This window comes from Lepus europaeus, chromosome 15, assembly GCF_033115175.1.
Source record: "Lepus europaeus isolate LE1 chromosome 15, mLepTim1.pri, whole genome shotgun sequence".
Taxonomy (NCBI): Eukaryota; Metazoa; Chordata; class Mammalia; order Lagomorpha; family Leporidae; genus Lepus; species Lepus europaeus.
The window spans coordinates 13,296,399-13,314,244 of record NC_084841.1 but is presented as its reverse complement, the minus strand read 5'-3'; the positions used below and the strand labels follow the sequence as shown (position 1 = coordinate 13,314,244).

The 17,846-nt window shown below is 44.0% G+C and overlaps 1 protein-coding gene across 2 annotated transcripts in view; it reads left to right on the top strand.

The window, feature by feature from the left end:
- Positions 1 to 17,846, top strand: part of MYO10 (myosin X) — a 251,839-nt gene that overhangs the window by 132,018 nt on the left and 101,975 nt on the right. For both annotated transcript variants that reach the window (XM_062212206.1, XM_062212207.1), the window contains 5 exons: positions 2,238 to 2,372; positions 3,687 to 3,811; positions 4,262 to 4,275; positions 4,393 to 4,477; positions 6,784 to 6,887. In XM_062212206.1, the coding sequence (XP_062068190.1) occupies positions 2,238 to 2,372; positions 3,687 to 3,811; positions 4,262 to 4,275; positions 4,393 to 4,477; positions 6,784 to 6,887 (463 nt within the window). The remainder of the gene's footprint in view (positions 1 to 2,237; positions 2,373 to 3,686; positions 3,812 to 4,261; positions 4,276 to 4,392; positions 4,478 to 6,783; positions 6,888 to 17,846) is intronic.

Sequence of the window (17,846 nt, the reverse complement as noted above, 5' to 3'; positions counted from 1 at the left end):
CGGGCAGTTTCAAGGCTGTAGATTCTGCCACTCCACCACTCCTACAGAGCTTGTCTCTGATGTTCTTGGCTTTGCATTGTGATCTCAAGATAGGTGTGGATTCTCAGGTATTTATTTTCTCCAGGAAGTGGGGGTAGACAAGAACAGAGACTGTCTGGTCTCTCTTGTGTGTATGCAAACCTCCCCTGGAGCCCTCATCACCCTTGACTTTATGTCTCTGGTGGAGACAAGGCCCAGCCCAGCCCTGGCACTTACAGAGTGCATGGAAGGACTGGGGCAATGGACCGGTGGAGAGTTCCCATGGGCCCGCAGCACCCAGGTTGGCCCTGATGGTGTCATCTCTGAGTCATTTCCTCTCTTGAATTGTAAGGGCTTAATCATTCACCATGTTTCCAGCAAAATTCCTCTCTCCTGATTACCTCCAGGTCTCCGCACTCCTTAGAACTTCTCTTTGGAACTCAGATTGGCTCATCTGTTTATCCGCCCATTCTTGTTGTGAGGCCGTTGTGGACGTGCTGCCTCCTGGTGGTGCCTGGCCCTGCAGTCACGTATCCCTTTGTTTCATTTCTGATCTCCCAACCTGTTTGCTGGCTCTGTCCTCCCCTCTGTGCTGAGTGTGGTGCCTGACGCAGCACTGAGTGTGTTTCTCCTTCCAAATCTCATCCCTAGACCTTCCTCTCCCTCTGTAGCTCAACTCTGCATACCCAGGGCCTGGCCATCACACGCCCGTGCCCCTGCGGAACGCTTCTTCAGCCCAACACTGCTCCGAGTGTTACCTCAGAGCTGAGGTCCTCCCGAGTGACCCTGATGGGCCATTCTTCGCTTTCTGTTCTGCGCTCGGCTCTGAACCACCAGACTCAATCCCAGCCTTTTTCTCTCTGCCTCCGTGTCCCAGACCAGCAGTCATAGACCCCATTCTCCCTTCAGGATCTGTCCAGGCTGACCTGGCTTTTGTGATTTCCCTCGCGTTCTCATCTCTCCCAGAGTTCGTCTTTCCTCTTTGCCTGCCTGATGATTGTTGGACTATGCAGGCTTAACTCACCCATTCCACTTCTCTCGTAGTCCTCCCGCTGAGTTGCTTTGTTTGTTTTTCCTTAACGATCACTAATTTGTGACCTCAGACAGACCTGGTGTTTGGTTCTGATGTGAGCACTCAGGCACTGCCTCCCCTCCTAGAATTACTGTGAGAATAAAGTAACTTAGTGTGGGTCATGTACCTGCAGGTTTATTGCCTCGCCACCTTATTAACACTTATGAGCCGGCACTGTGGCATAGTGGGCTAAAGCCTTTGCGGTGCCGGCATCCCATTTTGGCGTCAGTTCTAGTCCCGGCTGCTCCTCTTCCAAGCCAGCTCTCTGCGATGGCCTGGGTACACAGTGGAAAATGGCCTGCCTGGCTCCTGGCTTCAGATTGGCTCAGCTCTGGCTGTTGCAGCCATTTGGGAAGTGAACCAGCAGACGAAAGATCTTTCTCTCTGCCTCTACCTCTCTCTGTCTATGCCTCTACCTCTCAAATAAATAAATAAAATCTTAAAAAAAAAAAAACTTATGAATGATTGCATTTCCATGCACATCTTCCTGTTTTAACTTCCCCGGAAAAACACTGTTAATGTACCCGTTTATCTAACATTCACCTGACACCTGCCCTGAGCAAAACAGCTACACTAGTGAACAAAATGAAGACACCTTCTCTTGTAGAGCTTACTTTTCACAAAAAGGTGGTTCTGGGAGCAGGTGTTTAGCCTAGTGTTTCAGACACGCATCCCTCATCGAAGTTTCTTTGTTAGATTCCTGGCTCTAGCTCCTGATTCCACATTCCTGCTTATGTGGCTCCTGGGAGGCAGCCGTGCCAGCTCAAGTAGTTGGATTCCAGCTTCCCATGTCGGAGACCCCTGGCCTAGCCCTGGCTGTTGCAGACCTTTCAGGAATAAACCGGTGGATGAGAATCCTTGTGCTTTCTCTCTCTGTGCCTCTTAAAAAGATAAAAGATCTGTTTACCTCCTATGTTAGAAGAGACCTATGTGAGATCAGATACAGAGTGACCTGCGGGAGAAAGGACTTCTTTTTCCCCATAATGAGGCTTTCTTAGGCATTTTTAGCTCCCTTTTCCCTAGTTCTAGCTGTTGTTCTGTTGAGGAATTGTAATGACATTGGCCGAGCTCAGTTGCTTTGTTTTATTTTTGTTTTATTTAAATCTTAGGTACTTGGAAGCACAGATGTCTGTGTTTTGTCTTTCAGTGGTGAAAGTGGGGCTGGCAAAACCGAGAGCACAAAGTTGATACTCAAGTTCCTGTCGGTCATCAGCCAGCAGTCTTCAGAGCTGTCCTTGAAGGAGAAGACATCCAGCGTGGAACAAGCCATTCTGGAAAGCAGGTACTTCTCTACCCTTGTTCCCAACTCCGAACGCACTTTCCTTAGGGAGTGGGAAAGTTAAAGCAGCTTGGTCCACCTCTGTTTCTAGACTTTTTCCTGCAGTTCCTTAAGAAAGCTCTGGACCTGCATCCACCAGTGTGCAGCCTCCTTCCAGCTGCAGGGCCCCTGATCCAGCCTCATGTGTGTTGGAAGCACCCGCGTCCAGTGGGGCAGTAGGACTGGAGTCTATGGAAGGGAAGCAGTTGCCCAGCTTTCTGGAGGCCTTACCGAAGCACAAGCTTTGACCCCCAGCCACTGTGTGAGGCTCGGCCTAGAGATCAACAGGGCTCTGCTCCGCATTCAGCCCCTGGGAGACTCAGTGTGAGCAGAGGGCGTATTTGTAGCTTCTCCTTTAGCAGGGGAGCAGTGATATGTTACATGGCAGGGAGCCTCAGAACTCCGAAAGAGGGGCTGTGTGGCCAGGCATCATCTGAGCTATGTAAATACATAATCGCCTGAAGTCTGATTTATGCCTCATCAGATTTTAGAACCAACAGGGGCATTACTGATCCTGTTGTTAAGAGATTTCGTCCAGTTTGCTGCCCAGGTCCTGCAGTTGTGACAAGTTTTTGGCTTTTTTATTTTATTTCTGCATCTAAACGTTGATTTTTCATTGAGGTGAAATATGCACACCATCAAATCCCCCATGTTACAAGGTGTGCAGCTCAGTGGTGTTCAGACATTCACGTCATTGGACAGCCGTCAGCACCCTCCCTCTCCAGAACCGCTTCACCTCCTCCCTGCAGCCTATCCTCATGGACGTTTTTAGAGGGACCCTGCCACACTCATTTGCATTGTTCACGGCTGCTTTCAAATACAGCAGCAGTGCTGAGGAGCTGTGACACAGGTCTGCAAAGCCTGGGGGTCCTGTGCAGAAACTGGGTGCTGATCCCTGAATAGTCTGCAACAAATGGGTGAAAATGCTCAGTGTCTAGGATTCAACAGGAGGCTTTTTCTGAGTAGTTGTTAGGGGAAGCCCAGGCTCACCTGTACAAGGGATGGGCCCCTGTAGTCTCCCTAAGTGTGTAACCTTTTTTGCCAGCACCGCCAGCTGCAAGGCCTCTACTCCCCATTCGAAGTGGATGTGCGGGGAAAGCCCAGGGCAGTAAGTGTTTGGGAAATCTGGTGCTTCTGGGAGTAAACAGTCACCCCAGCTCCTCCTGGTTTCAGACGTTCCCTGCAGCCATACATCTTTGGTGACATTTGTGAGCAATGCTCTTGGCATTTTCAGATCTGCCCTTTTAATCCTCTGTGCTGCCCTCTGCTCTCCCACAGCCCCATCATGGAAGCCTTCGGCAACGCGAAGACAGTGTACAACAACAACTCCAGTCGCTTTGGGAAGTTTGTGCAGCTGAACATCTGTGAGAAGGGCAATATTCAGGGCGGGAGAATTGTAGATTGTATCCTGCTTCTGTTCTGGTTTTGTCTGCAGTGTCTGTTTCAATCAGAGGAAGCTCATTTCGCTTAGAATGAGGAGTCAAAAGGCATGGAATAAGACCTTCTCTGGTTCCACCGGGTTATACCGGGTTATAGTCATAGCATTGTTGACCTGTTCATTATTCTGTGAGATAAAGAACCACTTTCCTTTGATAGAATGCATCATGAGACATCAGAAATCTGTTTGCAATGGATTTTGTCAAAGAATCAGGTACCTGATTCTTTGTCATGTTTGGAATTGGATTCAGGCGAAATAGTGTGTGCTTGCTTTGCTTGTCTGTGGGCACTGGAAGTGTCAGTGTCAAAAGAAACAGGAGCTGTGATTCTTTGGGTAAGAAAGGAAAGTTAAAGGCTGGTGGAGTGTGTCATATCCTTCTTTTGTTCCTTGACTTACCATTGCTTTTTACATGAAGATTTATTAGAAAAAGTAAGTAAACCTGATTTAATTCACATTCTCCTCCAAAATAACCGTTTGCAGAAATCACTGGTATGTGAGTTGAGGAGAGGAAGCATCACTGAATGTACGCCTGCTTTATCTCCGCAGAACCGAGTAGTAAGGCAGAATCCCGGGGAGAGGAATTATCACATATTCTATGCGCTGCTGGCAGGGCTGGAACATGAAGAGAGAGGTGAGTGAATGAGGCAGCAGAGATACGGGGACACACAACTCAGTCCCACGCACAGCACATTAGGAAGTGAGAAGACACCTGTTTTGATGCAGCTGGCATCCTGCCAACTACAACAAAATGTGTGTCATGACAGTACCAACAGTTGCTGAATTCATTTTTGAGCCAAACATTGTAGCATTGTAGGGAGAAAATTATACAGATTTCCTGAATTTTTCTTTTGTTTACTTTGGAGTTTTGCTATATTTTTATTTTTAAGAGATTTATTTACTTATTATAGGAAGAGCTTTTCCATCCACTGGTTCACTCCCCAAATGGCCACAACAGCTAGAGCTGGGCCTATCCGAAGCCAGAAGCCTGGAGCTTCTTCTAGTTATCCCATGTGGGTCCAGGGGCCCAAGGATTTGGGCCATCTTCTACTGCTTTCTCAGGCCATGGTAGAGAGCTGGATCTGAAATGGAGCAGCCGGGACTCAAACCCATGCCCATATGGGATGCCAGCACTGTAGATGGCAGCTTTACCTGCTATGCCACATGATGGCCCGCTATTTTTACTTTTTTTTTTTTAAGATTTATTAATTTATTCAAAAGACAGAGTTACAGAGAAAGATAAAGAGACAGGAAAACACCCTTTCATCCACTGATTCACTCCCCAGATGGCCTTAATAACAAGGGTTTGGCCAGGCCAAAGCCAGGAGATTCATCTGGTCTCCCACATGGGTAGCAGAAGCCCAGACACTTGGGCCATGCTTTGCTGCCTTTCCTAGGCCATTAGCAGGGAGCTGTATCAGAATTGAAGCAGCCGGGACATGAACTGGCACCCATATGGGATGCTGGCGTTGCAGGTAACAGCTTTACCCACTATGCCACAACACTGGCCCCAAATGTAAAAGAAATTTATGCAAAAGAAGCTAGTTTTATTTTATATCTCACCCAAATAAAACTAATTCTTAAATGTTTGGGTTTTTTTGTTTTTTATTTTTTTTAATTTTGAAGCATGGAGCCATAGAGAGGAGAAACAGAGATCTTCTGTCCATTGGTTGATTCCGAGGGTGACAGAGAAAGAGAGATGACAGAAAGGGAGAGATGATCCAACCATTGGTTCACTTCCTCAGTGTCTGCAGTAGCTGGGGCTAGACCAAGCAAAAGCCAGGAGGCCAGAATTCCACCCAGGAACTCAGTCTGGGGTCTCCCACAATGGTGGCAGCAAACCCAGTACTTGGGCCATCAACCACTGCCTCTCAGGGTGTGCATTGGTGGGAGGTGGGATCAAAAGTATAACAAGGACAAGGACTTGAATGTAGGCACTCTGATGAGGGAGATGGGTCTCTTAACCACGAGGCAGATGCCTGCCCTCGTGTTTGATTTTCTTTTTTTTTTTTTTTAAACTTTTATTTAGTAAATATAAATTTCCAAAGTACAGTTTATGGATTACAATGGCTTTTTCCCCCCCATAACTTCCCTCCCACCCACAACCCACCCATCTCCCGTTCCCTCTCCCATTCCATTCACATCAAGATTCATTTGCAATTCTCTTTATATACAGAAGATCAATTTAGTATATATTACGTAAAAATTTCATCAGGTTGCACACACACAGAACATAAAGTGTAAAAATACTGTTTCAGTACTAGCTATAGCATTAATTCACAATGCACAACACATTAAGGACAGAGATCCCACATGAGGAGTAAGTGCAGAGTGACTCCTGTTGTTGACTTAACAAATTGACACTCTTGTTTATGGCATCAGTAATCTCCCTAGGCTCTTGTCATGAGTTGCCAAGGCTATGGAAGCCTTTTGAGTTCCCCAACTCTGATCTTATTTAGACAAGGTCATAGTCAAAGTGGAAGTTCTCTCCTCCCTTCAGAGAAAGGTACCTCCTTCTTTGATGGCCCATTCTTTCTACTGGGATCTCACTCGCAGAGATCTTTCATTTAAGTCTTTTTTTTTTTTTTTTTTGCCAGAGTATCTTGGCTTTCCATGCCTCAAATACTCTCATGGGCTCTTCAGCCATATTCGAATGCCTTAAGGGCTGATTCTGAGGCCAGAGTGCTGTTTAGGACATCTGCCATTCTATGAGTCTGCTGTGTATCCTGCTTCCCATTCAAAATATAAAACAAGATCCAGTTTCTAGTAACATTTTCTGATCCCATTTAGTTTAATTAAATTTTTTCTATAAATGATGACCATAAGGGAACTGTATTATCTTAATTAGGGAAATGTTACAGAAGTAACACAGTACAGACTGGGATTTTGCATTTTCCTGGACAGCTGAGTATCCCTGTGTTTTTCCTTATCTTTCTACAGAAGAATTTTATTTATCTGTGCCTGAGAACTACCACTACTTGAATCAATCTGGATGCATAGAAGACAAGACAATCAGTGACCAGGAATCCTTTAGGGAAGTTATCGTAAGTTATTTTTCAATTTCTCCTATTATGAATGACAGATTTCATTTTCTATTTCAAAAAAAAAATGTTTCAAATCACAATGGAAGCAATTATATTTGGAGCAGTGTGTGAGAATAGGTAACAGTGCTTCTTACTCTCTGTAATAAAGGCTGTTTTCTGACTGGAAGGAATTCTAGGAATCCCTTTTCTTTAGAAGATGGGAGAGTCTTTGTGTCACTCAGGATACAGGGGCAGCTTACTGGGGACAGAGCATTCAGAATGTGGACCCTCCATCCAGAAAAGCAAAAGACAAAAAAAATTCCTGAGCATTACACTGGAGCAAGAAGGATCCCTTATTTTTGAGCTTTTCACGTATGCTTTTGAAAAATGAGATCCGCACCCAAAAACAGATCTGTCAGCTGTTGGTCCAGGTGACTGCACTGGGATGTCATCCGGTTCTCGTAGCCTAATTGTGACAGCCACTTCTGACTCCATGAATACCCTCTGAGTCAGTCACATGAGCTTGTTGAATATCACAAGGACTTGCTTAGGAGGTGACTGTATCCAAGAAGCCTTTTCATCAAGCATTGCTGTAACCCATGTGACCAAGAATGGTCAAGAGATCTCATCCGGGTAAAGTCTTTCCCAGAGTCCGTCCTAGAATAGGTGGATAGAAGGCATCTGGAGCTGATTCCTCATCATCATACAGCTGTCCTCAGGCATCTGCAGGAATCGATTGTTTGCACCCTTTCAGATATCAAAATCCACCAGTGCTCAAGTCCCTTAAATTCTGCATAATATTTGCGTTTAAGCCACACACATCCTCCTATATGCTGTAAATCATCTGTAGCTTACTTAAAATGCCTGCCACAATGCCAATGCTATGGAAAGAGCTGTTATACTCTGTGGTGTTGGAAATAATGGTAAGGAAAGAAGTTGGTACAGGGCTGGCATTCCATATGAGCATCAGTTTGAGTCCTGACTGCTCCAGTTCTTCTGATCCAGCTCCCTGCTGATGTACCTGGGAAAGCAGTGGAAGATGGCCCAAGTGCTTGAGCCCCTGTGCCCCAAGTGGGAGACCTGTATAGAGGTTCAGGCTTTGGCTTCAGCCTGGCCCAGCCCCAGATGTTGCAGCCATCTGGGGAGTGAACCAGCATATGGTTCTCTGTGTCTGTCTGTCTGCCTCTCTCTCTCTCTCTCTCTCTCTGTCCTGATAACTTTGCCTTTCAAATAAATAAACCTTACCAAAAAAAAGATAAACAATTTCTGCATATTCATTTCAGACAATTTTTTAAAAGATTTTTGAGCTGCACTTGGTTAAATCCATGGATGTGGAAGGCCGACTATAATTGTTTAAATAGGGCTAACATTTATCAACATTTACTGTTGGGCTAACATTTACTGTTTTAAACTCTGTCTGCTCTCAACATCCCTGTGAGAGTAGGAAGCTTGGTTGTCTGCATTCTGAGAACCAGGGGCATAGGTGACTGGCCTAACCTCACTGAGTACCTAGCAAAGCCAGTATCCAAACACACCTAACTTCAAGTCCCAGCCTGGAAAGCACAAGGCGGGTGCCACATGCTCTGTTCCATACCCTCTTGATGTCCTCTTAGATTGCTCAAGCCTGTGGAATGAAATAAAAAATCATTTCAAACAGATATAAATCATGCATCATTTCTCCATGTCTCGTGTGTATCCCAGATTTGGAAATGACAAGCTAGGCCATAACACCATGATCCTGTTCCCCTCCATTTATAATATGGGCTGCTTTGTCTCAGAATGCTCCTTCCTTTATTTAACTCATTAACAAGTCTCCTGCAGATAGCACGCTCATTGTAGACCCTAGGAGGTGTAGGATCTGCTCTACAAATTGGTTTTTATGTCGTCTTTTTCTAAGGACTTTTGGGCTTCTGTATCAGTGGGTTTCACCTCTTCAGACTCAATCATCTTCGTATCAGAAATACTTGAAAAACAAATTGCATCAGTACTGAACGTGTATAGACTGTTTCCTAGTCATTGTTCCCTAAACAATATAGTGGGACAACTACATGTACACTGTGTAGGTATCACAGGTAGTCTAGAAGTGGCTTAAAGTCTGCTGGAGGGTGTGGGTGGGTTCTGTGCAAACACACACCATTTTATAAGAGACTTGAGCACCTGAAGATTTTGATTCACAGGGCTTCCCAGATCCCTGACAGATACCAATAAATGCTGTGTTTTAAATTATCTTTCCCAATTCTATCTTTATCTCCTAGTCTTCTCTCACTACTCAGACATTCATCATGATTCATCTATTTGGATCTTTCCTGGGAAGATCATGCTAGAATAAATTCTCAGTTTTGATGAGAAGGAGGGTTTTTTTTCCACGTTTCTGGTTCTTTGTTGAGGCTGTCGAACAGTAATCTGTGATAAAAGAGCATTGAGTCTGATCTCACTGACTCCCAGCAGCACTGAGCTCTCTGGCCACTAGGGTGCACCTGCCGTATGGGATTCCCTGGAGGAATCACCCTGAGGATGCTGTTACTCTGCCTCCTCTTGGGCTATCATTTTCCCATTCCTAACTATGCACTCTTTTCATTGGCTGTGAGCAAACTTGTGGAGTTTCCCTTGTTCTTGTGATTGCCAGGCTTTATTGTTGAATTGAAGTAAGAAACCCTTGGCATTGAAATTTGGTCTTGGGATGAAAGGATGTATCTTGAGAGAGGGAGAAAAATTTATATTCATAATTGATATAATAACATATTCTTGTTACATAGTCTGTTTGCAAAGTATGTTTATGGAGATTAAATAATAATCTTAAAATTGCTTTCTAGTGTTGTCCCACCCTAAGTATTGATGGAAACCTAATTGGTGGTTATGAAGATCATAAGCATGACATTTTCACTGTTATTGTATAACTTTGTTCTGGAAGTTACAAGCAGTGGAGCAGCAAAAAGAAACAAAAATAAATACCCAACTTTTGGAACAGAAGGAGAAAAATATTCCTTTCTATAAACAATAAAACCTGTGAGAATCAAGAATTTGGTGGGGCTTGTATTGTGGCACAGCAGTTTAAGCTGCCACCTGCAACTCCAGCATCCCATGTGGGTAATGGTTTGTGTCCTGGCTGCTCCAGTTCCCATTCTGCTCACTGCTAATAGCCTGGGAAAGCAACAAAAGATAGCCCAAGTGTTTGAGCCCCTGTCACCCAGATGAAGCTCCTGGTTCCTTCAGCCTGGCCCAGCCCTGACCATTGCAGCCTTCTAGGGAGGGAACCAACAGATGGAAGGTCTCTCTCTCTCTCTCTCTATCTCCCTGTCTCTGTCTCTTCCTCTCTTTCTGTAACTCTGACTTTCAAATAAATAAATAAATTTTTTTTAAAACATTGAGAATTTGGGAATAGTTTATATAATTTTTATATCCATAAATCCAATGCAGCAAACAAACCACATGCTCAAGTATATCAAATAATTTGGAAATTTTTGCTTATCAGAAATGAAGGCAGGAGGCAGTTTATTTAAAAAATAAAAATTTGGGGGCTGACATTTGTCCTGGTGATGAAACACTATGTCTCATCACAGAGTGCCTGAGTTCAGTACCCCCTCTAGTTCCTGAATCCTGATTCCAGTTCCCTGCTAATGCAGACTCAAGGAGGCAGCAGGGATAGGTTAACGAGGTGGATTCCTGCCGCCCATTTGGGATACCTGGATTGCTCTTTAGGTTCCTGACATCACCCCAGGATAACCTCAGCTGTTATGGACTTGTGGAAAGGGAATCAGTGGATGAGAGCATCTACTTCTCAAATAAAATAAATAAAAACATTTTAAAATAAATAAATACTACACATCTTATGTATCCTGCACGTAAAGCAATTCTATGTGCAGAAAATATGTATGCCACAAATGTTATTGTGTTAAATTGTTGCATGAACACAATTCTAGGATTTTCTTTTATTCTGTAACATTCTCTGTGTCATAACATGTTTTGAAAATGTTTTTATTTTATTTATTTCAAAGGCAGTGTTACAGAGAGAGAGGAGGAGACAGAGAGAGATATCTATCTGCTGGTTCACTCCCCGGATGGCTGCAATGGTTGGGGCTAGGTCAGGCCAAAGTCAGGAACCTAGAGCTCCATCTGTTCTCCCACGTGGGTGCAGCGGCCCAGGTACTTGGGCCATCTTCTGCGGCTTTCCCAAGCATGTAAGCAGGGGGCAAGATTGTCGGGGAAGCAGCTGGGTCTTGAACCAGCTCTCATGGGACGCAGGCATAGCAGGTAGCTGCTTAACCAGCTGTGCCAGAATGCTGGCCCCATCCGTGTTACATTTTTACAACAAACCTAGTAACTTCTTATGATTATTTGATGATAATTATGTGATTATTTCCTGAAATCTTACTTTCTGTGATAACAGCTGGCCTTTGGTGCCTGTAGGCTCCACGTCTATGGTATTGATACAAACAACTACAGACCAAAAACATAGTCAGGTCTGCAAAGGTTGTGCCAGCACTGAGCATGTGCAGACATTTTCCTTGTCATTATCCCCTGAACAATACCATGTGTCAATGATTTACAGAGTATTGACATCGCATTGGTGTTCTGCGTCATCTAGAGATGGCTTAAAGTATTAGATGGGAGGATATGCATGGGATATAGGCTAATGTACTCCATTTTACATTGAATATCTATAGATGTTTGAATCTATGAGGGGTCTTTTTTAAAAAAATTATTTATTTATTTGAAAGGCAGATTTACAGAGAGGCAGAGGCAGAGAGAGAGGTCTTTCATCTGCTGCTTCATTCCCCTGATGGCCACAATGACCAGAGCCATGCCAATCTGAAGCCAGGAGCCAGAAGCTTCTTCCAAGTCTCCCATATGGGTACAGGGGCCCAAAGACTTGGACCACCTTCTGCTTTCCCAGGCCATAACAGCTGGAGTGGAAGTGGAGCAGCCAGGACTTCAACTGGTGCCCATGTGGGATGCCAGCACTGCAGGTGACAGCTTTACCCACTGCTTCACAGCACCAGTTCCTATGAGGGATCTTGAAACTCATCTCCAGAGGATACCAGGGGGTCGCTCTGTAGGCGAGTAAGCATCAGAACGAGCGGCGGCACATCTACTGCCTCACACAGCACTCTGCTGCTAAGAGTGACAGGCACCATTCACAGAAGTCACTAATCCTGCTCAAGTGGATTTCTGTGTGTTCAACATCTGTGTGCCAGGCACTGCCTTAGGCACCAGGGAGCCTGCAGTGAACAAAACCCGTCTTCTGCTGGAGAGGTGGATAGGATCACAACAGATTATGCTGTCGGGGTTCATGCAGTTTGTCTCAATATTTCCTTCCAGTGTCAAACACCATTTAAACGTAAAGCTTCATGCTTTGATCCCTTGAAATTCCTTTCCCAAACTGGGTGGGAACAAAGAAGGGGACCACGTTCTGCCAAGGCTCAAGGATAATTTGCGGAATATGTTGATAGTGAGAGAAGTCACTTCTGTGAATTAATGTTTGAAAATGTCACTTCTGGTGACATTTTCATTTTTAGCTACTAAAAAATTACTTCCTATCAATTTTAATGTCAGTGAATGTACCCTGGTAGGGGGACCTTTTGCACACTGGCTTTTGGAGCACATGTTTAGCCTAGCAGTTAGGATGCTGGTGAGGATGCCTGCATCCTATGTCGATTCCTGGCTCTGGCTCCTGGTTCCAGCTTCCTGTCAGTGCAGACCCTGGGAAGCAGCAGGTGATGACTCAAGTAGTGGTCAGGTACTTGGGTCGCTTCCACCCATATGGGAGACCCGGACTGAGTTCCTGGCTCCCAGCTGCAGCTGGGTCCATCCTTGACCCTTGTGGGCATTCAGGGAGTTAGGAGCAGGTGGGAGCTTGTTCTGTCTGTGTATCTCTCTCTACCTCTCAAGCAAATAAAAAGTAAATTCTAAAAACAAAAGAACTTTGAGGATTTTTTTTTTTTTTTGTATTTTTAAAAATCTTCCTTGGCACAGTTTTAGAGGCTTGGTTTTTCCTGGGCATAAGCAGTGAACTCATGCTCAATTTCATAGCCATTTTTTATAGACTTCCAAATTGCACAGTAAATCGTTTAGTCTGGATGAAAGGCCATTTCAAGTCAGTAGTAACAACTGATTTATTTTATTGCCTGCATTTGACCTACCAGGATGGTGACTGATGAAATGTGTGTCAGATATCCGGAGTCTGTGCCATCATCCATTCATTCTCACTCCACAAATAGCATATATTTTACAACATGCTTGACTATGGACCACGGCTGGGATATCCATGTGTTTCTAATGGAATGTGGCCATGTACCCCAGGCTTTCAGAGAGTCAGAGGAAAATGCAGTGCGTTATGAAAAAGCTATGAATATATTGTAAAAATGTTTGCACCAAAATAAAAATCTATTAGTTCCACTTTTCATGAACTTTTTTCAAAGATTTACTTATTTATTTGAAAGCCAGTTACGAGAGGGAAAGAGGTAGAGAGAGAGAGAAGTCCTACATCCGCTGGTTCACTCCCCAAATGGCCACAATGGCTAGACATTATTTTTTATAATAGAACAACCATTTTATATGAAGCCCAGAGACCCCCCTCCTTTATGACATCTGGACCTGCTTTCTTCGTTTTGTTAGAGTTTGAACCAAGTGACTCCATTTTAATTCTGACAGTTTTCACAGAATAAAAGTAAGTTATATTTTATAATGTATGTTTTATATTTTTTAAAACACACTTTTTTTGTGTTTTTTGTTTGTTTGTTTGTTTGTTTGTTTTTGACAGGCAGAGTTAGAGAGAGAGACAGAGAGAAAGGTCTTCCTTCCATTGGTTCACTCCCCAAATGGCCACTATGGCCAGCGCACTGTGCCAATCCAAAGCCAGGAGCCAGGCGCTTCCTCCTGGTCTTCTATGCGGGTACAGGGCCCAAGCACTTGGGCCATCCTCCACTGCCTTCCCGAGCCACAGCAGAGAGCTGGACTGGAAGAGAAGCAACCGGGACAGAACCGGCGCCCCAACCAGGTCTAGAACCCTGGTGTGCCGGCGCCACAGGTGGAGGATTAGCCTAGTGAGCCATAGCGCCGGCCTTCAACACACATTTTTCTGTTTTGTTTTTTTAACTTTTATTTAGTAAATATAAATTTCCAAAGTACAGTTTATGGATTACAATGGCTTCCCCTCCCCCCCCAACTTCCCTCCCACCCACAACCCACCCATCTCCGGCTCCCTCTCCCATTCCATTCACATCAAGATTCATTTGCAATTCTCTTTATCTACAGAAGATCGATTTAGTACATATTAAGTAAAGATTTCATCAGGTTGCACCCACACAGAACATAAAGTGTAAAAATACTGTTTGAGTACTAGTTACAGCATTAATTCACAATGCACAACACATTAAGGACAGAGATCCTACATGAGGAGTAAGTGCAGAGTGACTCCTGTTGTTGACTTAACAAATTGACACTCTTGTTTATGGCATCAGTAATCACCCTAGGCTCTTGTCATGAGTTGCCAAGGCTATGGAAGCCTTTTGAGTTCCCCAACTCTGATCTTATTTAGACAAGGTCATAGTCAAAGTGGAAGTTCTCTCCTCCCTTCAGAGAAAGGTACCTCCTTCTTTGATGGCCCATTCTTTCCACTGGGATCTCACTCACAGAGATCTTTCATTTAGGTATTTTTTTTTTTTTGCCAGAGAAACACATGTTTTTTTAACATGACAGTATTACATAATAAAATACAACATTGCATTATGAATAAAGTATCATCAAGTTACTAGTAATTCACAATGCACACAACAGCCTTTCTGTTGCCTTGCCTCATCTCAGTCACCATCATTTCTCCGTGGTCCTTTGAGGTCTCTGAGCTTTATCACCTCCTCTCCATTTCTTTTTTTTTGTTGTCTTTCTTAAGATTTATTAATTTGCTTATCAGAAAGACGCAGTGACAGAGGGAGAGAGACTCTCCCATATGCTGGTTCACTCCCCAGATGGACGCAGCAACTGGGACCCGGCTCTGCCGAAGCCAGGAGCTATGTCTCCCGTGTGGGTGGCAGGGACCCAAGCACTGGGGCCATCATCCACCGCCTGTGCAGGCACATTATCTGGAAACTGAATGGGAATTGAAGAGGCCAGGATTCCAGCTGGCGCTCTGAGACGGGATGCAAGTGTCGAAAGTGGTGGCTTAACCCACTGCACCACACACTCAGTCTCTGTTTCTAGTGTGCTGAGCTAGCTTCCTGCAGTGTCTGATGGTTGGGACTGTGCCACGTATTGGTCACCTCTCCCCGTACGTACAGATTCATAAGCATCCAATTTTTATTACTTAATAAAAGACTTCTCTTGAAACTGTTCAATATAACTTTGTGCTGGTTTTTTGGTTTTTTTGTTTTTAATTTTTGACAGGCAGAGTGGACAGTGAGAGAGAGAGAGAGACAGAGGGAAAGGTCTTCCTTTGCCGTTGGTTCACCCTCCAATGGCCGCCGCGGCCAGCGTGCTGCGGCCAGCGCACCGTGCTGATCCGAAGGATCCGAAGGCAGGAGCCAGGTGCTTCTCCTGGTCTCCCATGCGGGTGCAGGGCCCAAGCACTTGGGCCATCCTCCTCTGCACTCCCGGGCCACAGCAGAGAGCTGGCCTGGAAGAGGGGCAACTGGGACAGAATCCAGCACCCCGACCGGGACTAGAACCCGGTGTGCCGGCGCCACAAGGCGGAGGATTAGCCTGTTGAGCCACGGTGCCGGCCTGTGCTGGTTTTATAACTAGTTTTGGCATGTCTGAGCCATCCTGAGTTTCCCAGGGTTTTTCTCACTCTTGAGCCATATTGTTGAGGTAATAAAATAATAATAAGCCTTAAACTGGCTACTCTTGCCCAAGGGGTGGAGATTGCCTACTGAAAAGATTGTAATAGGACAGCAAGGAAAAATAAGAGGAGGAGGCTTTTGCTAGCAGCTTTAGCACACACCCACGCTGGTGATAATTATTTGTAGTCGTTAAATTATCCCATGGTATGATTAGTGCAATTACTATTATCACCACAACCTAACTGGTTAATCACTTGGAGTCAGAGTTGAAAGCAAGGAAGTCACAAATTTATTCATATAGTAAGCATTTTTATTCTTTTATTTTCATATCTCAATTACCTTTGTATTTATATTTTTTATTTTAAATTAGATTATTTTAGGACTTTTTAATTTTTTTATTTTTATTTAAAAAGCAGAGAGGGAGAGACATCTCTGACTCACTCCCCAGTGCCTGCAATAGCCTGGGCTAGACCAGGTAGAAGTTAGGACTCATGAGGCCGGCACCGTGGCATAACCGGTAGAGCTGCCACTTGCAGTTCCAGAATCCCATATGGGTGCCAGTTCGAGCCCCGGCTGCTCCACTTCTGATCCAGTTCTCTGCTATGGCCTGGGAAAGCAGTAGAAGATGGCCCAAGTCCTTAGGCCCCTGCACCCACAATGGGAGACCTGGAAGAAGCTCCTGGCTCCTGGCTTCGGGTCTGCTCAGTTCCAGCTGTTGCAGCCACTTGGAGGAATGAACCAGTGAATAGAAGACTCTCTTTCTCTCTCTCTCTCTCTCTCTCTGCCTCTGCCTCTGCCTCTGCCTCTGCCTCTCTGTAACTCTGCCTTTCAAATAAATAAGTAAATCTTTATAAAAAGAAGTTAGGAGTCAGGAACTCTGTGTGGTTTCCTATGTGGGTGGCAGAAACCTAAGCCCCAGGCCATCATCTGCAGCTTCCCTGGGTGCACATTAGTAGGAAACTGGATAGGAAGCAGAGGTGGGACTTGTTCCCAGGCACTCAGGTATGGGATGCAGGTGTTGCAAGTGGCACATCAGCTCTCTGCCACAATGACCACCCTTTTCCCCAGTTTTTAAAGTATTTTCACATATGCTTTCTTAAAACTGATAAGCACTCAGCAATAATTCTTACGCGTCGTGTCATTTTTTTCCTCATGCTCATGAATGGATAGTGTTCCTGTTTCTGATTAAGTAATTCATGGTCTCCCAATTCTTTTCATACGCAACTTTATTGATGTTTATACACGTAATAAAGTGCTCCCACTGAAAGTATACATTTCAGTCTACATGCCATGTACCCGCAACCATGATTAAGACCGTGAACAATTTCCAAGCAATCCCAACCACCCACCCCTGGCCCTAGGTCACTACTGATCTGATTTCAGTCACTCTCATAGACACTGATTTTTAGAGATTCAGGTAAGAGAAATGATACAATGTGCATTCATCTGTTTCTACCTTTCTCCAGTCCTCTACTTCACATGCATCTATTGTTTCCTTTTTTCTGGTATTCCACCGAATAGACAGTGATTTGCTTATCCAGTTACCCATAATAGTCTTGTTTTTCTATTGTAAGAATATTGCCAGTAATATTAAAAGACATGCTAGAAGGTAAGGTTCTTGAGCCTGTTACTTTCTTAACTAAATGTTAACCTATTTGGTAACTGCTGCAACTCTTTTCAATTTTATAAACTTTCTTCCCAGGCTGATTTTTTAAAAATAATTATAGGTTAAAAAAAAGTCATGTTTTATTTCTATAAAGCTATTAAAATATAATTGTTTCTATATTATATTTATAAATTCCTTTAACATCTATATCATATTCTTAAAAGTTTGTTTACTGAATTTAACTTGTTCAAGTGTAGTATTGTTAGAATATTTTTTTTCTGTGAATGTGTTAATGCTGGTGAGTATTTTATAAAACTTTTCTGCCATTGATATTTTCCTTGGAACAAATTTCCAGTATTGAATTGTTGGAGATTACATAGATTTCTTTTAAAAAAAAATGTCATTAGAAAGTAAGAATTGGGTGGATAATAATGAGCTCCTAGACTTTGTGTTAGTTGAACATGACTCTGAATCTTGGTTGGGCATCCCAGAGAAAGTTCTTTACCTTCTAGAAACAACTGTTGGTTCTTCTCCATATATTAAAATGATAATATTATGTACATATGTGACCTAGCACAATGCTGCCACATAATTGTGTTG